The sequence below is a fragment of the Moschus berezovskii genome, chromosome 12 (genome assembly GCF_049115385.1).
Source record: "Moschus berezovskii isolate FMDL1 chromosome 12, NW_MosBer_1.0, whole genome shotgun sequence".
NCBI lineage: Eukaryota > Metazoa > Chordata > Mammalia > Artiodactyla > Moschidae > Moschus > Moschus berezovskii.
The window spans coordinates 26132406-26160275 of NC_142471.1; the positions used below are offsets into that span (position 1 = coordinate 26132406).

Genomic DNA, 27870 nt, shown 5'->3' on the forward strand with positions numbered 1-27870 from the left:
AGGTTGTATATTGTCACCTTGCTTATTTAACTTATATGCAGAGTACATCATGAGGAACGCTGGGCTGGAAGAAGCACAAGCTGGAATCAAGATTGCCCGGAGAAATATCAATAACCTCAGATATGCAGATGACACCACCCTTATGGCAGAAAGTGAAGAGGAACTCAAAAGCCTCTTGATGAAAGTGAAAGAGGAGAGTGAAAAGGTTGGCTTGAAGCTCAACATTCAGAAAACAAAGATCATGGCATCTGGTCCCATCACTTCATGGGAAATAGATGGAAAAACAGTGGAAACAGTGTCAGACTTTCTTTTTTTGGGCTCCAAAATCACTGCAGATGCTGATTGCAGCCATGAAATTAAAAGACGCTTGCTCCTTGGAAGGAAAGTTATGACCAACCTTGATAGTATATTAAAAAGCAGAGACATTACTTTGCCAACCAAGGTCCGTCTAGTCAAGGCAATGGTTTTTCCCGTGGTCATGTATGGATGTGAGAGTTGGACTGTGAAGAAAGCTGATCGCCGAAGAATCGATGCTTTTGAACTGTGGTGTTGGAGAAGACTCTTGAGAGTCCCTTATACTGCAAGGAGATCCAACCAGTCCATTCTAAAGGAGATCAATCCTGGGTGTTCATTGGAGGGACTGATGCTAAAGCTGAAACTGCAATACTTTGGCCACCTCATGCGACGAGTTGACTCACTGGAAAAGACTCTGATGCTGGGAAAGGTTGGGGGCGGGAGGAGAAGGGGACGACGGAGAATGAGATGGCTGGATGGCATCACCGACTCTGTGGACATAAGTTTGAGTGTACTCCGGGAGTTGGTGATGGACAGGGAGGCCTGGCGTGCTGTGATTCATGGGGTCGCGGAGAGTCGGACACGACTGAGCGACTGAACTGAACTGACTGAACTGAAAGAGATATGGAAAATCCAACGGCCTACCTTGAATTTAATGTTTCAACTTCATATGAAACAGTATCCAACTAATGCCAAAGAAACAACTTTGGCCTCGGTACGGGGACATCTTTTTGCTACGCGGTTGTAACATAGCAGCATATGATGTACACACGCTGCTCCTATTAAAGTATAAAATTTACACGCATTTCATACAAACGGTTTACCTAAGAACTCATAGAATTCCTTAGCAACTCATAGAATTCCTACAGTCCTGAGGGTAGATCAAGTTATGTTCTCTAATGCTACTCTATCCGGAAACTAAAGTTAATTATCCAAGGAACTTAAGGGAGATGCTCTGCAGAGTTTCCAATCTGCAAGGAACCCTGGCGCTACATCCCAAGGACCCGCATCTTAACCAGTGGCACCCACACAGCTCACAGCTCTGCCCACGTGCTTTGAACACTTACCCGTTCAGGGCCAGCTTGCTAACATCACGTGACATACTTCACAGGCCCGCCTCTCATCTGTGACATCCCCAAAGGTGCCTGATTATTTTCTTTAAAGAAAGCTGTCGCCAATCTCCGATAAAAGAGAACAAGATCTTACAGGAACGTACCCTTTTTCTGATTTTCACGTCGAAGTTTTTGTTCCCCTTTGTGAGCAATTTTCCGGCTCAGATTTTTCCTTATTGATCGGGCCTCTTCTTGGGCAGCTGCTCTGCTCTGGGTCTTTGCGGGCTTCAGGCACTGGCGGTTTGCGTCACTGTCGGTGGCTGCGCGTCACTGTCCGCCGCCGCGTCCCCAGGCTGCTCCAGCCCGCCTCCTTTGGAGCCTGCAGTCTCGATGTCCTTACCCCGGTGTGCCCTGTTGTGGGCTCGGCTCCCCGCGGGGCGCCAGACTGGCCACCGGGCAGCCGTCTGCTCTGCCCTTCGCGCTAACGCCGGGCCCTTTCCTGGGGCTCTGGGGCGCGTTCCTGCTATTGCCTGCGCCTCTTCCTCTGCCTCCGGAGGCTCCAAAGCTCCAAACACGTCCTTGTTCGTGCCGCTGACTGTGAAACCTCAGGGTCCTAGCGCAGATGGCGACGTCGGGGCTGAGCTAACCCGCCCTCTGGACAAGAGTGAGTGCAGGAGCTGGAGAGGGCGGCGAGGGTGGTTGGTGCAGGGCTGAGACGCTTCTCCGAGGAAGCTGCTTTCCATCCCCTGGAGACCCAGGTCCCTTCAAACTTTGTCATTGTGCCTGTCAGTGCCTGCCTCCCTTGCTGGTTTTGAGCCCCTCAAGGCTTGGAATTGTGTCTGATTGATCCTTTGATGTGCTGCCCTTGAACTGGCCTTCTCCCTTTCACTGTTCCCCTGGGAATGGTCTAAGACCCCTTGTGACGGGACGACTAATCTTTTTTAAGCCGTTGGGTGCACGACTGACTTTCTAGTATATTCTTTCCTCCCGCTGTTTATAACTACTGCTCCCAGAAGGGACAAGGGAGTGGGGTGGTGAAAAGCCAGAGGAAGACTCCTTTCAGGACTTTTCGTCATTGACTGGGTACCTACGCAAACCAGACACTGTTAGGCTGTATGGTGGTTGCCAAGAGGAACCAGATTCAGATCCAGATTTCTACCGCTCCAGAAACTTACAGCCTTGTGGGAGGAAGGACCGATGGATGACCAACTATACTACAAGGTAGAACACGATAAGGGTGAGCTTACCAAAGGTGGAAGGTACCCTGATCATCCAGGGCTCCAGAGAGAAAGCTCTCGCTTAGCATCAGCAAATGGCAAGATCTAATCCTGTGGCTCCCCAGCAAAAAATTGCTAATGCTTTTCCATTGTCCTCAATTTGAAAGGGTCCTCATTCCCTGCCTGATCTGGCCTGGGTAACTCTTGGAGAAGCTTTGTTGCACACCACTCTCCTTCTTTCAGCAAGATTGTTGAAATGGGCACTTGTGCTCCAGGGCTTTTTACATATGCTACTCCTGCTGCCTAGAATATCTTTGTGGTTCCTTCTTTTTCTAAAAAATAACATTGGCTAACACTGAGTGTTAGAGACAGGTACTGTTTTAAACATGTGACCCATTTAATCTTCCTAAAAACCCTTATGAGGTAGTTTTTATCCTTGACAAATCTTATTGAATGCCTACTATGTGCTACTTTTCAAGCACTCTTCTAGTCACACAGTAGGTGCCTATGTATGTGTGTGTGTATATATATATATATATATGAAAGTTACATATAATAATATATATGTATAAAATATACACATTTTTCTGGTTGATTGTAACATATATATAAGTATATGTATATATCATATATCTACATACATAGGTAAATGTATATATCATATATATACACATATATAGGTATATGTATATATTATATATACATATAGATAAATGTATAATTTTTTTTCTGGTTGATCATAATACAGTTAGGCAAGTCAGGGTAGACTGACTGCAAGTAGAAAATGTCGCACATTTGTGATAGTCATATGTCACTTAATTGACCGGAACAATTTACAATTTACTTACCTTTTGTCCATTTCCCAAATACTAAAATATAAATAATATTTTCTCTGCTTGTATCTCTGGATTGTGAAAATCATGATAACGTGTTTGGCAAAGCACTTTGAAAAGTGTGAAGGAATGAATAAGTGTAAACTAGTATCACTTGTACTGAACATTTGCTATTTAAAAAATGGAATTACCCTGCAGTAGAATCTAATGTGTGGAAGCTGGGAAAACTGTTTCCCTAGGAGGCCAGATAGTCTACCCCAACTGTATAACAGGTTGATGTGAGGATTTAACAAAATAACTATTTTTTGGTTACTGTATAAATAAATGTTCTAAACCTCTCTTTTTTTTAGATTGTTAATGCAATCTCAGCTTGATTAATTTAAAATATTTCACCTGTAAAATTAGTGATTGATCGTGGCATTTCAGCAGGCATCTAATTTAATCCCCTTTGCAGCATAGTAATTTCTCTGCTGTCACCCTTGAAATACAGTCATCTAAGCCTTACTTGAGTACTTTTACGGAGCTGGTACTTTTGTCAGGCAACCCCTTTTCTTATTCTAATTATTAGGAAGTTATTGTATAAATTCCACTGAAATCTGTTTCCCTCACTTCCCACTGACTTTAGTTATGCCACCTAGAATGAAATAGGTGTAATTTGTTCTCCCTAAAATCATCTTCAAGCTAAAGGTCATCCATGGCTCCTTTAGTCATTCACATAAAAGCATGATGATCTGGCCCCTGCAGTATTGGTTATCTTTTAGCTAAAAGATACCTTTTAGCTGCTCACTATTAGATGTGCAGACTGGTTGTGAGTAAACCAAACAGAACATGGGTATCTAACAGTGGCCCGGTGGAGGATAGGGTGATGCCAGTCCTATGGCACCTTGCTTAGTCTTCTGCAGTATAACAGGAATATTAATTGCATTGTTTGACTTTGTACTTTTTCTTGACACTATTAAACCATAAAGAGTTTGTGATCAAATGAGATGGCTGGATGGCATCACTGACTCTGTGGACGTGAGTTTGGGTGAACTCCGGGAGTTGGTGATGGACAGGGAGGCCTGGTGTGCTGTGATTCATGGGGTCGCGGAGAGTCAGACACGACTGAGCGACTGAACTGAACTGAACTGAACTGAATTGAACCCACCTTCAAGTTCTTGCAACACTTAGTAGACCACTGCCTTGAGTGTTAGGACTTCAAATTTCTTTTACTTTGGGGGTATTTCTCTAAAGATAAATGTTAAACGTATGTCCAATTCTGTTATCTTTCTTCCAGATGAAGTAAAGAAGATCTTAGACAAGTTTTACAAGAGGAAAGAAATTCAGAAACTGAGTGCTGATTATGGACTCGATGGTAAGGCTAATACCATTTCCATTGGAGATATCTTATTGCTGCTTAGATTACAGCTTTTTCATTATTGTGTGGGACCTTGTGTGGCCTGGACATAAGTTTATAGTTGTAATATGGAGAATGTCCCTGACTTTTCCTCTGTCCGGGCAGGAGATCGTCAGGATGCAATTGCTGAGCCAGACACATGCAAAGGAGCTGTGTGTTCAGCTTTCCTTCATGTTGTACTAGAATTTCAGTTTTAGCCCAGATCATAACAAACCAGCTATACTACAAGAAAGGAGAAAGACACTTTGATGAGTTAGGTGTGATATGTATATGTACTTTTTAAAATGAGAAAATGAAATGAAAAATGAAATGAAAACTAAGTCCTGTTTTGATTTTGTGTTTCCCACAGCTCGTCTCTTCCACCAAGCTTTCATAAGCTTTCGAAATTATATCATGCAATCTCATTCTCTGGATGTGGACATTCACATTATTTTGAATGATATTTGCTTCAGCGCAGGCAAGTGTTTGGAGACTTTTTAAAATCCTTTGAACATACTTGCTATTTCTTTTGTTTTTTTCTCTAGTTAGCTTATTTGTTTTAGAATAAGCCCTGTTGACATCCTCTGTAAATAATTCAGTGCTTTCATAGGAGGCCTTCGAGGTCTTTTTGCTTTACAGTAGGCCTGGGCTGATTCTTAAGTCACCCATGTGTCTTAGACTGGAGGAAGACTGGGACCTTGATCTGTCACCATCTGCTCTGCACTAGTATATGTCTTGGGGAAATGAACTCTCACACAAGGTAGAATTAATACATAACAGATTCCATCTGTTTTTGCCACTGACTTCCTTCTCCCTCATACTTTGATAGACCTCTTGCTGTAAAAGAAAAAAAATGTATAAATATCATTATTTTACTCCTATGGGCAGTTTGACTTTGGTTATATTTTTACGTATTTGACTATTAGACCATTGCCCTGGGCCAGGCACTGAGGTAGATACAAAGCAGAATGGAACTCAGCCCACCCTTATCAAAACCATAAGGTGTGGAGACTTCTTGCTGAGAAGTCAGTTCACTTTCACATTTTGTTTCTCAGTGGTATCTGTAGTTTAAAAAATACTTGCATCTGGGTCCTGTATTTTGCTTCAGTAACCATGGAGCCTTCTTGCTAATGTATATGCCCAGGTTTTTTGTTTTGTTTTGTTTTTTGCCATCCATGATCCTGCCTTCCCAACCAGGAATAGATCCCAGGGCACTGCCAGTGTGAGCACTGAGTCCTAACCACTGGACTGTCAGGGAGTTACCCCCAGGTTCTTTGTTTTTAATTTATCTTTCATCAGTGCTGATCTTTACCTGTTGCATTGAAGAAGCAGAACATGTTTGTTGACAGCCAGTTTTCTGCTTTGCTAGAAAATACAAGTGAAATAAGGAAGAAAACATAAGGCAAAGCAGGATCTCAGGAAAGGATAGCATTCCTTGTTCTAGGGTTTACCTTTTTTTCCTGACGACATTCCCTTAACTTAGCTCACTAAGAATAAAGCTTTCATTAAGTTCAGTTGTGAATAACATTTAGATTGCACATATTAATGCAATGTTTTATTTTCCAGCTCATGTGGATGACTTATTTCCATTTTTCTTGAGACATGCAAAACAGATATTCCCTGTGTTGGAATGTAAGGATGATCTACGAAAAATCAGTGACCTAAGAATACCACCTAACTGGTTTGTTTCTTTATTGTGGATTTAAAATTTTAAGTTTCTGATCTTGGGAGATTATACTAGATGATAAATCAAGTAGTCTAGATTGTTTTGTTTTCTCTAGAAAAATACACAGTTAGTTTTGGCAGGCAGTTAGCTGGTATTTCCTCCTAAATCCTAATGAAGCTTGGTTTAAGGTTTTATTAGGGAAGATCTAGAGTAGGTCTTTAGATTGTCCTTACAATTCAAGTGTGACCTTTCTGGTGTCTCAACTGAATATGCTGTTAATAAGTTCTCTCCACCACCACTGTGCCTGGAACTCTAACATTTCCTAGCACTTTGCCATTCCTTTGAGACTTTCTACTTAAACTCTTAGCAAGCTGTCCTCTGCTAGGTCCTGCATGTGTTCAGCCCAGCCCTTGGCCAAGGACCCAAGGAACCCCCACACAGACTTCAAGGCTCCCTCTCTATTGCACCTTTCTTCTCTTCCACCCTCAGGCCTTCAGATTCCAGCTGCTTCAGCAGCTTTAATCTTAATCTCTACTGCTCAGCTCAGTGGGACTATTTTAACTTACTTGGGTTCCACCTCCCTGTGCCCTCTTGGGGTCCAGTAGGGCTCATCTCAAATGTTTCTTTCTTTTGGAGCTTATAGTCCTGCATTGCCTCTTGTCCATGTCCCCAGGGAGCTGCTATATATATTTTGTCCAGTTTTGTAGTTGTTTATCATAATAGGTCAAGTCCAGTCCCATTCGTCATGGCCAGAAGCAGAAGATTCAGTCATTTTATTGTGTATGCTAAAATTCAGAAGCCTGGGAATATTTACCTCTAGGGCATATGTAGAGAATGTGCAAATAATGTGAACATGTCTCTGGAGCTGATAGCAGTTTAAATTTAAGTAACTCTTGGGGAAAAGGAATTTGTTCAGTGGCAAGAATATCCAAAAAATTAATTTGCATTTGGGTTTTTCTGTCCTCTAGTTAGTAAATGCCATTCTTGGAAAGCAGTCATTTTGGTGTGGACATGAAACTCATCATTTAATTTAGTTTTTCAAAGATGCTGCTATTTTGTGAATGTTAAGAGGATGTTTCATTGGAAGTTTTTTCAGTTAATACCTTTGCCAGGATTTGGAAGTTAATGGAATTAAGCTGTTTATCTACTCATGTTTTAGGTACCCAGAAGCTAGAGCCATACATCGGAAGATAATATTCCATTCAGGTCCCACAAACAGTGGAAAGACTTATCATGCAATCCAGAAATACTTGTCAGCAAAATCTGGAGTGTATTGTGGCCCTTTAAAACTACTGGCACATGAGATCTTCGAAAAGAGTAATGCTGCTGTTAGTATATTACCAAATATTCTCTTTTTCTTGCTAATTTGGGGGAAAGTAGAGTGAAGCAGGTGTAGGGAGAGGGTGTATGTAGTAGTAGTTTACTATTAACAAAAAGTGCCATATTTCATTGCCTTTAACTTAAGGCCATCAATTGTAAGATGTCCTATTATTTTATGCAAAACTGAGAAAGAAGCTGATGCTGCCAACTGAATTCTGGCATGCCACCCACTGTTAAGAGATATCCTGGTTTCAGAGATACTAAAATGTGAAAAAATATGTGTATTAGAATGAGTGAGATACAATATTATAGAATATTTCACATATACAGAGAAATGAAGGAGTAACATTCAAATAACTTGAGTCCACTACCCAGCTCCCATCAGATTCTAACATTTTGCCTTACTTACTTATTTTTTTTAACTTTTTTAAGAAATAAAATATTGGGGAATTTCCTGGTAGTTCTATGGTTAGGACTCCATGCTTTCACTGCCGTGGACCTGGGTTCAATCCCTGCTTAGAACTAAGATCCCACAAGCTGTGTGGCATGACCAGAAAAAAAAAGAAAGCAGGAAATAAAGTATTATTGATATAGATGAAACTCCCTCTGAACTCCTCCTTTACCTCCTCAGAGTTACCCACTACTCTGTTGTATTCAATTTACCTTTTTTTTTCTTTTTTTTTTTCACGATTAAACCTTTGATGTGATTGCTAGAACTCATGATAAAGACTGAAGCCAGCTTTCCAACCTGAAAAGGACTGAATGCTCTGTGGTTGAGGCATCCTTTCAGAAAAGGGGCCACATTTTGGTTCATTGTTTTATTATGACTTTATAATGTGAGATTAACCAGTTTTGTAGGTAGTTTGCATCATGTTCTGGATAATTTGTACAATTTGCATACATAATACCTTCTTATTTATAAATTCTTAGAAGTAGTTTTGCAAAACAAAGACTTCCTTTTACAAAACTTCAGGATATTCATGTAAAGCAGGACATTTCATATTGATAGAATGCCATTATTTAATCCACTGTCCATACTCAAATTTTGCCAGTTCTTCAGTAACACCACCACTACTCCACTTCCCCTCCCCCTGTGTCCCCACCACCTCCAACATTCTGTTCAGGGTCTCCTGCTGTATTTTATTGTCATGTCTGCAGTTTCTCCATTAATCTGGGACAGTTCCTCAGTCTTTGTGTTTCATAACTTGTACAGTTTGAAAGATTACAGTCAGTTGTGTTGTAAGCTGTCACTCAGTTTGAATGTCTGATGTTTCTTCATTAGTTTCAGGCCGTTAGGGAGACCGGCTGTTCCAGTTTGCCTGGACTTTCCCAGATTTATAACCAAATGGTCTTTGTCCTGAGTTATCCCTCGGTTCTGAGTGGGTTGGGGTAGTTGGCTACTCACATATATACCATAGCACTGATGAGTCCTTCTCAATATATTAGGAGGTCTTTATATTCTTAAATTTTATTCATAATGTTTTTCTTGAACATAGAAACAATTTCATTTTAATAAACTAAAATAGTACAGGAACTATTGACATAATACAAAGCTTATTTATTTATTTAGTCGTGCCATTGCCTTAGTTCGGAAGGCTCTTGTTGAGAACCATGAGCTCTAGGCACATGGGCTTCTTTAGTTGCAGCACTCAGACTCAGTAGTTGGGCCTCACGGGCCCTAGATCACCAGCTCAGTTGCTCCATGGCATGTGGAATCTTCTTGGACCAGGGATCGAACCTTTGTCCCCTGCATCGCAGGCAGACTCCTAGCCAGTGTGCCACCAAGAAAGTTCAGTACAAAGTTTAAAAAATAAAAGTACTTCAATTTCTCATGCTTTTGTTACCTGAGAATTTAGGTGATTTGAGATGTTCCAAGTTTACATAGGTTATATGAAAGTGGCTTTTATTTTTTATTAAAAATTTTTTTTAGAGGATTGGGAATATTTGTTTCAAGTATTAGACAAATAAATTTGCTGTAATGGAAGGAAGTGAAATGAAAAACAAGTGCAAGTGTTAATCACTCAGTCAGGTCCAACTCTTTGCCACCCCATGGATTGTGGCCTGCCAGGCTCCCCTGTCCTTGGAATTCTCCAGGAAAGAATACTGGAGTGGGTAGCCATTCCCGTCTCTAGGCGATCTTTCTGACCTACTCTATTAAATACTGTATATTTAATAGAAGGAATACTCTATTAAACATCCAGATCTTCTTTTTGCTGTTGTTTTCAAGGTGGAGGTAATTCCAGTTTTCTTTTTGTCATCCTAGGGGGTGCCGTGTGACTTGGTAACAGGTGAAGAGCGTGTTACAGTAGACCCGGGTGGTAAACAGGCTGCCCATGTTGCTTGTACTGTTGAGATGTGCAGTGTTACAACTCCTTGTATGTATATACTATTTTAAATCTGTATGGTTCAGTATTTTTTTATTTTAAAATACAGATGAACATGTGGAATGTGTTTTTTATTGTGAAAAAAATATGTTATTGAGGCAAAGAAAAGACTAGTCACAGCAAATACCCAGTATTTAACTGCTACTTAAAAATGCCAAACTTTCCATCATGTTTGCTTTTGAATTTTCTTTCCCTTTTTCTCTTAAAAGAACTGAAATGTTAAAACATATGAATTTTCCTTTGTATCACTCCAGAGTTCAATTCCTCTCCCCTCTGTGATCCAGTTGCTTTCAAATATTAGGTGTATACCTTTCCTGTGCTTTTTGGCGTCACTATTATATATTACCTATCAATACTATATAGTTTGTGTGTTTTAAAATGTTTACATGACAATCATATTGTATTATTGCTCCACAGCTTGCTTTATTTTCTACACGTGTATTTAGAGCTAGTCTTGTTTACATGTATATGTATCATAAATATATATATATATCGCATATATTCATTTAAACTGTTACATAGTATTCCATATTATGACTAAATTTATTCCTTATTCTTCTATTAAATAGTATTTAGGTTGTTTTAAAGTTTTTCACTATTATATATAGTACCACAGTGAACTTCTGTATAAGTACGGTAGTTTTGAAAACATTTAAAATGAAAATTAACTTTTTCCTTACTATATAGACAATCATCCCTTCATTATAGAGAATGTAAAAATAAATGTAAAGAGAAGAAAAAAGTATTAATCTCCCAATTCCATCCATCCAGAATCAATAAGTATTAACCTTGTGGGATGTATTTTCTAGGTCATGTTCATATGCATATACTTACATGTGCATTGTGGATGTGGATATTAAAATAGGGATTATACATTATGTACTGTTTAGTAGCTTGCTTTTTTCATTTTAATAATCTTAACTTCCTGAGTAAATGCATAGTTTTAAAAAATCAATTTATTCTGAAAGTAATACATTATAAATATTAAAATAGCACTTATAAATCAGAATTCCCTCTCCTGCCTCCTGTTTTCTAATCTTATTTGTATACACTCAGATAAGCTAAGTAATTTTTAATCTAATGTTGCTTTTCAGTATAAAATTAGCTTTCTTTTGTTTCCTCAGTGTCATGGTGGACATATTAAATTTTTCTTTAAAACATGTTCCTGTCAAATCTTTGGTATTTTGGGAAGAGAACTAAAATATAATTTATGTGACTTGGAAAGAATAAAATAATATGGTTGGAAGCATTTTGGCATTAGAAAATAAAATGAAGCTTTTTTTTTTAACCATAGTAATGAACTTTAAAACCCCAAAGCATGAGCAGAGCTGTAGCTCAGGGAATTACACTTTCCACTCCACTTCTCCTAACTCCCATCTGGGTTCCTCAGGTGCTTCATTTACAGCAGCGTTATCTATTCTTCGGTCTTAGGAGCTGCTTTTACTGCTGTGTGGATGTATTCTTATTAGGCAGGGTCTCCAGGTTTCTTCTGAGATTGCAAAAAAATAAGACAATTGAATTTTATGTTTTAAAATATTACACTTTCGTCATTTTTCCCTATTATTAGTAATGCAATAAAAAATCTTTTTAGCCGTAGCTTTTTATTTATTATTTCTTTAAGATAGGCTCCTGGAAGTGGACTTCTTGAAGTCCACGGACATGAATGAACATTTCTCCTGCTTGATCTTTGGAGTGATTTAACTTCTCTGGGTCTCAGTTTATTCTTCTTTAAAATGTAAATGTAGGGGACATCCCTGGCAGTCCAGTGGTGAGGACACCACACTTTCACTGACGAGGGTATGGGTTCAGTCCTTGTTCAAGGAACTAAGATCCTGCAAGCCGGATGGTGCTGCCAGAATTCTTTTAAATTAATTAATCATTTATTTGGCTGCATTGGATCTTAATTGTGGCACATGGGGTCTTTGAGCTTTAGTGTGGCACATGAACTGTTAGGTGCAGCAGTGGGATCTAGTTTCCTGACCAAGGATTGAACTCGAGCCCCCTGCTTTAGGAGCACAGAGTTTTAGCCACTTGGCCACCAGGGAAGTTGCCCACCTGCCCAATTTTTTTTTTTTTTTTTAATTAAAAATACAAGTATGAGATTTTTTTAAAAAAAGGAAATGTAAGTAACTAAGTGGGTATATTGTGAGGATTAAATGAGTTGTAGTTGTAAAGCACTTAGAAGAAGCCTGCCAGCAAAGAAGCACATAGTAAGTAATGATGATGATCATGGTGGTGTTGAAAGCTTGAATTTTGGTATTTTGATTTGTTTATAATACTATTGAAGTAGACTGTCTTGCTCATGATAACTTTCTATTTTAAGATGAAGTTGCCGTGATTGACGAAATTCAAATGATTAAAGATCCAGCCAGAGGATGGGCCTGGACCAGGGCACTACTAGGTTGGTGGTTAATACTGTAAAATCTGTGCTTTGTGACATCTGCACTGGGAGGCATTTATCTGCTTGGCATTGCCAAATAGAGCCAGCTAGATCCTGTCTTGACACAAATGAAACAAAAATGTCAGCTAGGTGTGAGTTTTAATTTTCTAAATATTTTAATTATAGGTCCATTTTTTCTATTATAAATCATTTAATAAAAGTGTTCAAATCTTACCATATTTACACAACCACTATTAACATTTTGGTGTTTCATGACAATCTTTTTTCTCATTTATATGATGTTTTGCGAATATATAAATTTTTATATAAAATATATAAATTTTTTCATAGACTTTTTTTTCATACCACATATTAATGTTGTATATTATCCATTGAAGAGCTATACTATAGTCTTCCCTCAGTATCTGTGGAATATTTGTTCCTGGACCTCTGCAGATGCTCAATTCCCTTCCAGGTGGATGGGTTCTGCATCCATGAATTCAACCAGTGGTCCACCATTAGTTGAATCTACAAATGTGAAACCTGTGGATGTAGGAGACCAGTTGTAATTTGTCCTAAAGAATTGAACATTTCCCCCTATTATTAGTGATGCAATAAAAAGTCTTTGTAGCCATAACTTTTTATTTATTATTTCTTTAAGATAGGCTCCTGGAATTGGACTTCTTGAAGTCCACGGACATGAATAAACATTTCTCTTGCTTGATCTTTGGAGTGAATTTTTGATCAGCATGTTGTAGGGCAAGTGTTTTCAAATTTAAAAACAAATAGGTGAACTCTTTCTTTAAACCAAGATTGTACACTAAAGCCTGTAATATAAAATAGATGAAAGTGTATATGCTAAGTGGTAAGGATCTTGGAGTTTCTTCTACCCACCAGCCCCCATCCCCCACCCTCGAGTCACCTCAGTGATTCCATAGAGCCTGATTTGAAAAGAAAAGTATAGGACTAATGTTCAGTACTAACCATCAAAATGCCAGATTCTAGTTCAGACTGGCTTCACCATCTAGTAGACTCAAAACCTGGGCCGCAGCAGTTTAAAAACCCCAAGATTTATAAAAATGGTGATAATTTTTGCCCACTAGAAGATTTTTGTTTTCAGGGTTGAATCACAGAGATCGCATTTATGAAAACCCTTCTTAAAGTTGTAAAGCAGTAGGTAAGCAAAGTATTTTGGGTATGTGAAGTATTATATATTTACTTTTGTTTTCTTTAAAATTAAAAAAAAAAAATCCCAATTTTGCATTTAACAGGACTCTGTGCTGAAGAAATCCATTTGTGTGGAGAATCTGCTGCAATTGACCTGGTTACAGAGCTTATGTATACAACGGGGGAGGATGTGGAGGTACTCAATTATATGCCTTGTCCTCAAGGTGGGGTGGCAGAGCAAATAGCCAGAGTACCCAGGCAGTGCCTTCATAGGCCCCAGATGATGGCAGAGTCAGAACTTGAAAGATTAGCTTCATTTCCCTGTAGTTGACTAGATCACGCATAGTTCGGTGAACCTCATGATCTAAAGTTCTGACCGAGTGGCTCTCACACCCTAAATCTTCAAAAGTCCAAGCAGATTCCTTACCTTTTCTTGACAGAACCTTTTGAAATTTGAACAAATCTCTTTAAGAATGAAATAAATCTGGAATGTCAGAAATTTGAGGCTCAGCAAAAGTTTGTCATTTTCAAAGTCTCAAATGTCAGATACTGGGTACTCTGATACATATCTAATTGCTAGAGATAGCTTGTATCCTTTTTTCACATTCCTAGAATAGGAAGCAACTCATTTCTGCTTACTCCTACTTTTTGCTTTCTTTACCAGACTTCTATAATAAAGTGAAATATTTAAAAACTGGTCCATTACTTTCGTTTTGTACTCAGCTTTCAAGGAGAGATAGTGGAGTATAGTGGAAGAAATTCTGGGTTTTACTCTTGGTTTTGCTGTTAACTCACTTTGTGTTTTTAGGCAAATCACAGGAGGCTACAACTGGAAAAATCCTCATCAGACCGGATCTTTTCTTTTTTTTTTGGCTTGGTCACTTATTAGACTCTATTTTGCTTTTTCATAAAATGGAAGTAACAGTTAATAACCCTTCCGAACTTAGCAAGTTCCTGTACAAATCAAATATATACGCAAGTGCTTTGAAAATTTATGAAATCCTCTGTAACATTTTACTAATTTAAAAATACCAATGAGAATTGATGGTAACACTTATAATATCAAAATAAGTGTTTTTCTGGATATTCTCTTCAAAATGTTGGAACTTGTCTAACTTTAGCAGTTTTTAGCTACTTGACTGCTTTGTGAGTTTTTCACAATGCTTAGTCATAAGACGGAGAAGGCAATGGCACCCCACTCCAGTACTCTTGCCTGGAAAACCCCATGGACGGAGGAGCCTGGTGGGCTGCAGTCCATGGGGTCGCTAAGAGTCGGACACGACTGAAGCGACTTAGCAGCAGCAGCAGTCATAAGAAGTTCCATTAGATATACTATTTTACAGTATCATATTCTTTATCGTAGGTTCGAACCTATAAAAGGCTTACCCCCATTTCTGTGCTGGATCATGCGCTAGAATCTTTAGACAACCTTCGGCCTGGGGACTGCATTGTCTGTTTTAGCAAGAATGATATTTATTCTGTGAGTCGACAGATTGAAATTCGGGGATTGGAATCAGCTGTTATATATGGCAGTCTCCCTCCTGGTAATTATTGAGTTTCCTCATGATAGGATATGAAGTCTCTTGTTTTTGCTATGTATTTTGAGATATGTATAGAAAACACAGTAAGATACTGAATTAAGTTGCTTGGTGTATAATTTGTGATAGGTCATATAAAGTACATACTTCTCTAGTCATCTTTATAGTGATAGAATTATTTTGATTATCTATAGCTCTTGTTAATTGTTGATATTAGTAGACTGTATTTTAAATGTTGAGCTGATGATTTTCTTACAGAAATGTCATTAAATATGATCTTGGTAATATTCTTAAAATATTAGCAGAAATCTGTTAAAAGTGTCCTCAGAAATGATATAGCTAGTGTGGTAGGGGACTGTGTCGCTCTTTGTGAGGTTATTTAGAGGAATAGAAATAAAAGGATAAGTGACTATTTGAGAATAAAAAGAAATAAGTTTGAAACAGAGTTTTATCCATAAAACAGAGTAAGAGGTGAGGGTTTCCAAGACACTACAAGATACTACTTAGTATGATGTAATAAAAGACAGAGAACATTAATTTAATGTAGACTGTTCTTATTTTAGGGACCAAACTTGCTCAAGCAAAAAAGTTTAATGATCCTGATGATCCATGCAAAATCCTGGTTGCTACAGATGCAATTGGCATGGGACTTAATTTGTAAGTAATTTGTTTTTAATAATCATGGATATTCAGTGGGTTAGATAGCAGTTTAAACACTTCTCAATGGCATTAGAATGACAAAACTCTTTCACTTAGGTGAATGGGTATTGTTGTATAGATCCTAGATTATCTTGCTCACACCCGAAGGAATAAAAATAAAATATCACATAACACTTGGGCTTTTGAGTGCTGCTCCCTACCACTGCTAACCTATTATGTTCAGTTCAATTCAGTTCAGTCACTTAGTCGTGTCCAACTGTTTGCGACCCCATGGACTGCAGCATGCTAGGCCTCCCTGTCCATCACCAACTCCCGGAGTTTACTCAAACTCATGTCCATAGAGTCGGTGATGCCATCCAATCATCTCATCCTCTGTCGTCCCCTTCTCCTGCCTTTGATCTTTCCCAGCAGGGTCTTTTCCAATGAGTCAGCTCTTCACATCAGGTGGCCAAAGTATTGAAGTTTCAGCTTCAGCATGAGTCCTTCCAATGAATATTCAGGACTGATTTCCTTTAGAATGGACTGGTTGGATCTCCTTGCAGTCCAAGGGACTCTCAAGAGTCTTCTCCAACACCACAGTTCAAAAGCATCATTTCTTTGGCGCTCAGCTTTCTTAATAGTTCAACTCTCACATCTATACATGACTACTAGAAAAACCATAGCTTTAACTAGATGGACCTTTATTGGCAAAGTAATGTCTCTGCTTTTAATATGCTGTCTAGTTTGGTCATAACTTTTCTTCCAAGGAGTAAGCGTCTTTTAATTTCATGGCTGCAGTCACCATTTGCAGTGATTTTGGAGCCCCCCCAAAATAAAGTCTGTCACTGTCTCCACTGTTTCCCCATCTATTTGCCATGAAGTGATAGGACCAGATGCCATGATCTTAGTTTTCTGAATGTTCAGTTTTAAGCCAACTTTTTCACTCTCCTCTTTCACTTTCATCAAGAGGCGTTCTTCGCTTTCTGCCGTAACTGTGGTGTCATCTCTATATCTGAGGTTATTGATATTTCTCCCAGCAGTCTTGAGTCCAGCTTGTACTTCATCCAGCCCGGCATTTCTCATGATGTACTCTGCATATAAGTTAAATAAGCAGGGTGACAATATACAGCCTTGACATACTCCTTTCCCAATTTGGAACCAGTCTGTGTTTCATATCCAGTTCTAACTGCAGTTCTAACTTCTTGACCTGCATACAGATTTCTCAGGAGGCAGGTCACGTAGTCTGGTATTCCCATCTCTTTCAGAATTTTCCACAGTTTGTTGTGATCACACAGTCAAAGGCTTTGGCATAGTCAATAAAGTAGAATTAGATGTTTTTTTGGAACTCTCTTGCTTTTTCGATGATCCGGCGGATGTCGGCAATTTGGTCTCTGGTTCCTCTGCCTGTTCTAAATCCAGCTTGAACATCTGGAAGTTCACAGTTCATGTACTGTTGAAGGCTGGCTTGGAGAATTCTGAGTATTACTTTGCTAGCTTGTGAGATGAGTGCAATTGTGTGGTAGTTTGAACATTCTTTGGCTTCGCCTTTCTTTGGGATTGGAATGTAAACTGACCTTTTCCAGTCCCGTGGCCACTGCTGAGTTTTCCAGATTTGCTGGCATATTGAGGGCAGCACTTTCACAGCATCATCTTTTAGGATTTGAAATAGCTCAACTGGAATTCCATCACCTCCATTTGCTTTGTTCGTAGTGATGCTTCCTAAGGCCCACTTGACTTCGCATTCTAGGATGTCTGGCTCCAGGTTGATCACAGCGTCTGGTTATCTGGGTTGTGAAGCTCTTTTTTTGTACAGCTCTTCTGTGTATTCTTGCCGCGTCCTCTTAGTATCTTAACACCTGTTGTGTTACCTCACTTTATTTTCAGTGTCTCAGTCGCAAGTGTGTGTGCCTGTTAGGCATGTGGGGCCAGCCATTAACTTAGGGGGTAACAATATTAAGTATAAATATTCCTGTGTGGGGAATGAAAGCAGCTATAGCTTTATGAATGAGCTATTCAAAGCAATTAATAGAAGCTCACATTTAAAAGTAGCCTATGAAGACCTTATGTGGTTTATTTGTAAAAAGAGTTATTTTCTAGAACCTTACTGAAGTATAATTTACATACTATACTTTTCATCCACTTTAAATGAATAATTTTATGATTTTTAGTAAAAAAAAAATGCTATTTAAAGGGAAGAAAAAGAATTACTGACAAACCCCTCTACCTTACTTTGTAAACAGTGGGCAATATTGCAAGTAGGCCAAACTAGAATTAGAGTGAGGCTTTGTACAATGAACCAAATGATGGACAACTGTTCAGACAGCAGCTCATGAGATCATCCTTATTTCTATTTTAGGAGCATAAGAAGAATTATTTTTTACTCCCTTATGAAGCCAAGTATCAATGAAAAGGGAGAGAAGGAAATAGAACCAATCACCACCTCTCAAGCCTTGCAGATTGCTGGGAGAGCTGGTAGGTTCAGTTCAAAATTTAAAGAAGGAGAGGTTACAACAATGAATCGAGAAGACCTCAGTTTATTAAAGGAAATTTTGAATAGGCCTGTGGATCCTATAAAGGTAAGGTTTAATTAACATAGTAATGAATTACCTCTTCTCTGTGAAGGACAGTCCTTCCTTCCTTCACTCCCTTTCCAGACCTTCACTTCAGCTACCTGGAAACAAATCAGCCAAAGAAAATTTTGTGCCATGAAAATCATGTCAAGAAAGCCCTGCTTCAGAACTTCCCTGATGGTCCAGTGGCTAAGACTCCACGTTCCCAGTGCAGGGGGCCTGGGTTCGATCCCTGGTCAGGGAATTAGATCCCACATGCCACAACTAAGAGATCCCGCATGTGGTAACTAAGACCCGGTGCACCCAAATAAATAAAAATATTTAAAACGAAGGAAAACCCTGCTTTATTGCTTTTGAGAGCCTAGTAGAGAGCCCCTGGTTAGAGAAGGGTATGCAAGTGAAAGATCCAGATTTTATAAATGTAGCAATAATGTAACAAGTTTAGTAAACCTGACTTTACTTTAATTCTTCCTGTAATTTAACAGGTGGGGATTGGGGCATGGTTGCTTCAGGTGGGCACATAGCTTTGTCAGCAGACTGAAAATTGCCAGAAACTTGATAGTAGAAGAAACCTTTGCATGTTGGGTAGAAACAACATTAAGCTATACAGCTTTGAACCATTAAGGACAAGGTTAAATTTTGGTTAGTGCAGTTAATGAGGCAGAAGTGTATGTATTTTAAACAAACTGTTACAATTTAAAGTTTGCCTGGAAAATTCACTTAATAAGGCTTATCTTGCTTTTAGGGATCTGAGGTAAAAGGATATATAAATGAGATAACACAAGGGAAAGTTCCTGGAGGAAAGCTGTGGATGGAATCATTTCTGTAGCTTTTGTTAAGAATGTAGCTGTGGGACTTCCCTGGTGGTTTGATGGCTAAGACTCAGTGCTTTGGGCCCAGATTCAATCCCAGGTCTGGGAGCTACATCCCATGTGCTGCCATTAAGACCTGATGTGGCCAAATAAATATATATTTTTTTAATGTTTAAAAAGAAAGAGTGCAGTTGATAATGGACCTCCCCAACTCCCTCCTGGGTACCTGCTTTCTTGTGTTTATTCTCTTCCTCCCTCCCACGGTTCATCTCTCTCTTCTTTTCCTCTTTGTTTTTCCCGTTCTCTTTCTTTTTTTCTTTCTAATACTTAACTGTGGGCAATTCTTGACATTGTAAATACTCAGGTAAAGAGATAACTGGCCTCCAGTTTAGACGTTTTCTGTATATGTATGTCAATTTTATTGCCCTGGTTAAAGTGGTTGGGTTTTCCTTTTTTGTTTTGTTCAGTGGAGAGAATTGAGACCCTGGAAAGTACTTGTGTATGCTATCAGATCACCATAGACTTTAGGAATATAAGTAAAATATAAGCAAAAGGTTAATTACTCAGTGGGTGTACTTGGTTAGTTTTACTGAATTATCTCATCAGCTTTCCTAGTTGGTAATAAATAGCAAAATATGATGCTTGTCTCTGTTTTATTAAAATTCTTGTCCCTTAACTCATTTGGCAAAGGCCTAACCCAAATATAGGACTTTATCTTGAAATAACGTAAGAAAACTTATGCTTAAAAAAATAAGCTTATGGTTGTTTTTTCTTTTACTCAAGGCAGCTGGTCTTCATCCAACTGCTGAACAGATTGAAATGTTTGCCTACCATCTCCCTGACACAACGCTTTCTAATCTCATTGTAAGTAGAAACTCCTAAATCTCTTTTCTAAAAATGTCAGTATGTGCTTTCCCCAGTGGTCCAGTGGTTAAGACTCTGTGCTCCCAATGCAGGGGGCATGAGTTCAGTCCTTTGTTGGGAAAAATAAAAAACATTTAAAAGGTGGTATGTCAGACAATTACTGGTTAAGCTTGTGAACATGAATGGATAGTCTGTTTTTGTGAAGTTGCTATTCATGAAGTTTATCTGGAAAGTGGAAACTTTCAGAAGTTTTAGGGCTTTTATCCTGAGGAAGTTTCTGAGTACTTCAGGTTGAGAAGGCTGGAAAGGACGTCTGTTAGCTTGAGGAGGCAGTGAATTGAGCAAGCCTTTCTAGACGTCTGTTAGTGTATTAACGTGATTGTCTTTTATAGACTTGGGTACTTTATTCATGCCCAGCTAGGTAGTCCAGTAATTTAATGTATTTTTCCCCCCCAGGATATTTTTGTAGACTTTTCACAAGTTGATGGGCAGTATTTTGTCTGCAATATGGATGATTTTAAATTTTCTGCAGAGTTGATCCAGCATATTCCGTTAAGTCTCCGAGTGAGGTATGTTTTCTGCACAGCCCCTATCAACAAGAAGCAGCCTTTTGTCTGTTCTTCACTGTTGCAGGTAAGCTTTTATCCTTTTGATATTTTGCGTTGTTTTGGGTTGATGCATTTTCCCCAAACAATATTTTGTTAATCAGAACAAAGAGATAAGAGAGTGTACCCTTTAATATAAAATACTGTGTAAGAACTTAAATAAAAAGTATCTCTTTTGTTCTTTCAGGTAATTTTTTTTGGGAAAGAGAATTCTTGCTTTGTATTTGGTTTTATGTGATAGCCTTTTTGCAGAAGCTAAAATAAAAATAATTAAACATACTTTTTTGAGAGAAAGGAGTCTGCCTGGTGTTAGATGCACTTTCTCCTTGTTGGTGTTGGGGCATGTATTCTGGGAGGGAAGGGGCTTGGGAGTCAGTAGTGGCAATAGCATTCAGTTCTCTTAACCGTCAGGGATGACTGTATGAATTTGGTGCCAAGGTTCCAACCCCTTTTCTTTTAACTCATTTGGGTAGAGAGGTAATCTCGTGACTTCTGATCATAAGAGTCACCCAAACAAGGGGCTGGGCAAGGGCAGTAGATGCTAAACTTCCAGTCTCTCACCGTGTTCTCTCCTGTCTCTGAGCTGTTGCTCTCCCTGTTGTCTCTGCATGCTCTCCCTTCCCCACTACACCCAGACATCGTCTCTTTAAATCTTTTCCTGATTCATTGTTGTCATTTCACTGCCATCTTTTTTATAGCTGTTAACATTCTGCGTATTAGCTTTGTTTGGATCAAATCTAGTTCTAAGTTTATGTTTTAAATTATTTTAAAATTATATAAATAATACACAAGTACTTTTTTGCACAAAATTAAAACATTAGAGAAGGTTAAATTGGGCTGCCACCCTGACATAACTGCTATTATCTGCTTTGCTATAAAAGCTGATATCAGCTATTATTACCCTTGCAGACCTTTTCTGTTACATCTGCCTACATACCCATAGGAGTAGAAATTCTAGTTTTTGTTGGGTGGGTGTGTTCTCCCATAAATGCCATAATGAATTAGTCTGCAGCTTGTCATTTTCCTTGAATATATCTTAGAGGTGTTCCATGTCCAGGTATTTACCTAGGAAATATGTTTCTTAGAGCTGGTGTTTGTGAGAGAGCTAACTCTTATAAGATTGAAGTTTATGGAACAAAGTCTTAAACTTAAAAGACCCAAGGACTTCCTTGGTGGTCTGGTAGTTAAGACTTTGTGCTGCCAGTACAGGGGGTGTGGGTTTGATCCCTGGTTGGGGAACTGATCTCACATGCTGTGCAGTACTGCCAAAATATTAAAAATATATGTTGTCATATGTGAAACGAATCAGCAGTTCAGGGTCAATGCATGTTACAGGATACTCGGGGCTGGGGTGCGGGGATGACCCAGAGGGAGGATAAAGGGAGGAGGGAGGTGAGAGGGGGGTTCAGGAGGGGGAACTCATGTACACCTGGGGCGAATTCATGTCAATGTATGGCCAAACCAACCAATATAATATTGTAAAATTTAAAAAAAATAAATAAATAAAAAGGAAATTCTGATGTAAATAAATAAACTCAAAAATAAATAAATAAATAAATAAATGTCAAAGAAAAAAAAATATAACAAAGAACTGACCTGGGTGGAACTGGAGCCCATGGGCCTGACCTCATTTAAACCATCCTCAAAACTGCTCTCTAATAAAATAGCAGCATGTTACTAAGGCGTAAGGAGTCTGGAAGCTAATAGTTGCTTATGTGTTGTGTTTACAGGTTAAAATGTGAAATCTGGAGATTTTCCTATTTCCTTGATCTCCATTATTACTGAATAAAAGAGCTCAGTTCCGCTAATGGCCTCTGATGCCCCTTAGGAAGTAGTTCAGGAACTGTTCCCTGGAGCTCCTTTAGGGCTGGCTGTTGGATGGGTCTCTCTCCCTCTCTGCCTCTGAGCAGCTCCATACTCACATACTGGGCTTCCACTAGTTGTTTGTGGCCTAAAATGTTAAAGCACTGCTTTTGTAAGAGAACCGTGTTTGGCATGTTCTGCTTATTAGCAAGTTAACGTGGTCACATTTCCATTCTTCATGGTCATCTTACTTGGCATGTATTAAACAGCAGAATTAACCAGACTGAAACTAATAAAACTGTAACGTTATTTAACCAGTTATTCAAAAACTACCCTGCATTTCTAAAGTTTTGACCTTGCTTAGGTTAAATATTTAGAGATAATTTTCCCTAATTAGGAAATGAACCTTTCAAAATCACCTCCTTGAAGCTAAAGATTGTAAACTTATGCTTGCTAGTTTTTGCATGGTTTTATTATCTCCTGTAGATATTGTGATGCATAATAGTATCTAGTGTTGTTTGGGAGGCAGCATGATTTGAGTGTCTTGGGGTTCAAGAAGGTGTGGTGATATGGTATTGAAGAAGCTGAATCACAGTGGTGACTTGGCCAGAACTCTATAATTGTACAGCTAGTGAAGAGGCAGAGTCTCTTTACTAGTTTGATTGACTCATGGCCAACCTTGAACCAAGTCACCTTAAAGAGTTTCTTTTTCTTTTTTTCTTTATTTGGCCATGCCATGTGGCATAGGGGAACTTAGTTCCCCAACCAGTGATCGAACTCAGCCCCCTTGCAGTGGAACCATGGAGTCTGAACCACTGGACTGCCAGGGAAACCCCTCAAAGACTTTTTAATATAATAAGGGATGATATTGATAAAATACAAGCTCCTATTTAAGGCTATAGGACTATTACACAAACGGACAGAAGTCTCTGGGTACTATCTGCCTGGAACTTGGAACTTAGAACATAAAATATTCACAGTCCCTGGAAAGTTAGTTCATAGGCGATTTATTGCCCTGGTTTTGGAAAAAGAAGGAAATCATTCCTTTCAAAAACAAAAAAAATACCCAAACTTTAAAGAGCATGAAATGTTCTTTAAAATATAGAAAAGTGTAAAGAAGGAGAGAAACCAGCCTGCCTATTGAGATAACAGCCACCGTTAACATTTTGTTGTGCTGTCTTTTTTGGGGGGTCACAGACCAAAGTGAATTCTGATTCTTTTGCCAAATTCCTTTCTTCTGTCTCTCTCAGTTTGCCAGACAGTATAGTAGGAATGAGCCCCTAACCTTCTCATGGTTACGCCGATATATTAAATGGCCATTACTCCCACCTAAGAATATTAAAGACCTCATGGATCTTGAAGCTGTCCACGATGTCTTGGATCTTTACCTGTGGCTAAGGTACCAAATTTTTCCATTATGTGCTTTCATTTTTCCAAGTAATAGGGCAAATCAAAAGTTTTTATGATGGTCTTTTATACTTTCAAATTAGGCACATACTTGCAAGGTGTTTTATTGTCCATTTAGGCAATTGAGCCTGGTTTATACCCATTCCAAAAATGACTTAAGGGTTCTTATGATTCTAATTAAGTAGGTGAGAAACTCTACTAGATCCTTGCTATGCAAATAGTAGTCCCTGGACCAAAAGCATTGGTATTGATTGGGAGCTTGTTAAAAATAGAGAATATTGGGCCCACTTCAGCTTTAATAAAATTCTACGTTTTAATAAAATTTCAAGGTGATTCACATATGTATCATGATTTAAGAGGGACTGCTGTAGATCAATGATTCCCAAAGGAGGGTCATGTCCCACTAGGGGAGCATATCAGAATCTCTTAAGATAGGACTGGTGAGCAACTCTCATAACAGTATATTCCTTAGGTGTGCAGGGGGCAGAAATAAAGGTTGAGCAAAGGCACTGGACACAGTTTGCAAACACAGAATATTTAGAATTAATCAGTGTCAAGATTTAGTCACTTCATTGACAGTAGTCCAGCAACTGCCCTAAGAACTCTTCCTATCATGTTATGTGTTTTTCTTTGCAGCTACCGGTTTTTAGATATGTTTCCAGATGCCAGCCTGGTTCGAGATCTCCAGAAAGAACTTGATGGCATTATCCAAGATGGTGTACACAACATCACCAAACTGATTAAAATTTCAGAGACACATAAACTGCTGAATTTGCAGAACTTGTCAGCAGAGAGCCAGTCCCGTTTGTCAGCTGCAGCAAAGAGCCAAAGCAGAAGGAATCGGGGCCCCAAAGCTTTGGGGAGTAAAGCTGCTGAGCCACTCGGCCCTGATGCAGAAGAGAAATCCCTCGCTTCCAGGTTGGTGCAGCAAGGACTCCTCACTGCAGACATGCTGAAACAGCTGGAAAGAGAGTGGATGACACAACAAACTGAGCAGGGCAAAGGAAGACTAGAAACTGGGACTTCCTTAAAAGGGACAAGAAGAAAGAAGAAAGAACCTGATTCAGATTAGTTTTATTTCTATTTTTACAAATAAAAATATTTTAAGCTCCTTTTATCGTTATATGTATTTACTGCCTGCTGTGGTATTGTGGCTATCTTTTACTGCGTTTTTTGGCTGAGAAGAATGAACTCTTAAAGATAACAAAACTATTTGTTTCATGTCTTAGAGGTTTATTCAAAGCTTTATTTAATGGCCATTTGTAGTATAGCACTGAGACAGTGCATTCTGAGGAACTCTGCATGGTCATAAAATCAGCATGGTGAATTGTTTTGACCAGTTTCCCTACATCTTTGCGAGGATGTCACAGGTGGAATTCTTTGGCAAACATTGCTGTCTGTTGTACCCACATACCAGAGGCTCTTCTAATGAAACAGATTATATCCATGCCCTCATGGAGATTATATTCGGTATGGTGACAGATAAGAATAAGTAAACAAATAAACAATGTCAGCTCTATGAGGGCAAATATTGTTGTCTGTATAGTTCATGGCTATATGTATGGTGTCTAGAATACAGTAGAAGCACAAATGAATGTGAAATTAATGTGATTTCAGAGATAAATGCTAGAAGGTCATAGAATAAGGAAAGAGAATGGTAGTAGTTGGTGGGTTATATCACGTGGAGTGAGGGGTCTTCTTATGTCCAAAGGCCAGTCTGATGCATAGTGGCCTTCACTGTCCAGTAGTGTTTTAAGCTTTGGTTGGAGACACAGCTGATAGGAGGAAAGACATAGGCTTTGGGGTTGGACAGATCGTGGTTTAGCTTCTGTCATCACTACCAGCTCAGTGACCTTGCCCTCTCTATGGCTTGGTCCCTATATTCAAAAAAGATGGATAGTAATGCCCACTTAGGGTTGTTTGGGAAGTTAAATGGCATCTCGTGACATTTAAGTCCTGGTATACAGGAAGTGTTTTATAAAGGAACATGAAGGCTTGAGTTCGTTCTAGGCTGTGAATTGAACTCTTAGGTCATTGGAAGAACTTATTTCTTGAGCACCTGCTAAGTTGAGGCTGATTACAGCCTGGAGATTAAAGTGATTTGGTTGCATCTGGGTCAAGGAATAGCCAAGTTTGTAGTTAGTCATCTCTCTCTGACTTTTTCTGCAATAGTTCAGAGTTCAGATGGTATTTAATTGAGATGGCAATCTTTATTCTTCTAACCTTTGCCTTCATAGAAATAAAGGCTGAACAGGTGGCACTAACTATCTTTCTCCCTTACTTGTGTATAATCAGTAGTGAAATGCCTGGAAGGGCATGTTTCTTTTAATATTTTGTGTTTGAGCAACTTTAACTTATGGAACTTGCTTTCCACTGTGACTTACGTAGTAGCAGACATAGGCCTTTCTTGCCCAGGTGGTGTCAAGAAATACCTGTGAACTGAATTGGATAATAGATTTGGTTTCATATTTAAGTGAGAATATACATCACTTGGGCTTCCCAGGTGTTGCTAGTGGTAGAGAACCTGCCTGCCAATGTAGGAGACGTAAGAGATGTGGGTCCGATCCTTGGGTCAGGAAGGTCCCATGGAGGAGGGCATGGCAACCCACTGCAGTATTGCTTGGAGAATCCCATGGACAGAGGAGCCTGGTGGGGTACAGTCCGTGGGGTCACAAAGTCAGACAGGACTGCGCACGCATGCACGCGTACGTCACTTAGAGTGTTATTAATTCTCCCACTTTCTCCAGTTTGGAAGCCAGAATTGATAAGTCAGAGAAGACACTTTAGGCAAGACACTTGCAAACTCAGGCAAGTTTAAATGTTAGTGAAGCCTCAGATAAGAGGGGTGGGGAGGAGGGGTGCTGTAAGCTGCTTGAACATTGAGCTAAAGTTTATTTATAAATACTAGAGATAGTTTATTTTTCACCAGTCCTGTCTGTGGAGGAGGAAGAGCTCTGTGGTTAGGCAGAACAAGATTAATGAAAGATGAAATCAGATGAAACAAAAAAGGAAAAATATAATTGGAGTGGTCCTAATTAATTCTCTGGTATGTTTAAAATTGTCGCTGTGAAAACAATCTTCCTTCTCTGCTATAAGCTGGACATGTCACTTTCTTTGTGGCCTTATGGGCCAGCTAAGTTCAAGGCATACTTTTCACTAAGGTCATGTTTTCAGTCTTTCCAAAACACAACTTTTTTTTTTGTTCTTGAAGTTTTCTAACAGGTTTTAAAATACTTGTCTGAAAACCCTCCTTGGACTATTGTGGATTCAGCTCAACATCAGCACTGAATATGGACTGAGGCTTAGATACTGACTTCAGTTCTGTCAGTATAGATCTAGGTAACTTAGTAAAATGTGGTTAATACATAACTGGTTAACAATAATAACCAAGGACTTGTAAAACATTGTACATTGTGTTTATGGACAAATGTGAATCTACAAAATGGAACTGAATCTTTTGAAAAATGACTTCTTGTGAATCACAAAGCTATCATCAGGAACCATCAAAGATTCTTAACACCGCAAAATTGGGAGTCTGTAATGGCTCGATGGCATCACCGACTCGATGGACATGGGTTTGAGTGAACTCCGGGAGTTGGTGATGGACAGGGAGGCCTGGCATGCTGTGATTCATGGAGTCGCAGAGTCGGACACGACTGAGCGACTGAACTGAACTGAATGACGTAGTCACTCTTTGTCCAATTCGAAACAAACCTATGATATGAATATATAATGAAAAGTTGTGGTTTAATAAGAGAAGAAAATGGATAAATGAATTAGACTATTTCCTTTCTGTATTTCAATGGTTATAAAATACATACACTTGAACAGAGATAGCAATGTTTGTAAACATCCTTCTGAATTAGCACTAGTATCTAAAAACCTGTCACTCAACATAGTAGGACACTTCCACATACAGGTGATAAGCGATAGTTGTCTTTATG

The 27870-nt window shown here is 39.0% G+C and overlaps 1 protein-coding gene across 1 annotated transcript; it reads left to right on the forward strand.

The window, feature by feature from the left end:
- Positions 1–1654: 1654 nt before the first annotated feature.
- SUPV3L1 (Suv3 like RNA helicase) lies at positions 1655–26175 on the forward strand. The gene is made up of 15 exons (XM_055425579.2): positions 1655–2010; positions 4673–4750; positions 5142–5249; positions 6338–6452; positions 7597–7765; positions 10021–10132; positions 12465–12542; positions 13793–13884; positions 15052–15232; positions 15790–15883; positions 18222–18441; positions 20031–20111; positions 20568–20744; positions 23770–23918; positions 24563–26175. The coding sequence occupies exons 1-15, from the start codon at positions 1737–1739 to the stop codon at positions 24996–24998; spliced, it is 2364 nt and encodes a 787-aa protein (XP_055281554.2). The 5' UTR covers positions 1655–1736; the 3' UTR covers positions 24999–26175.
- The last annotated feature ends 1695 nt before the right edge of the window (positions 26176–27870 follow it).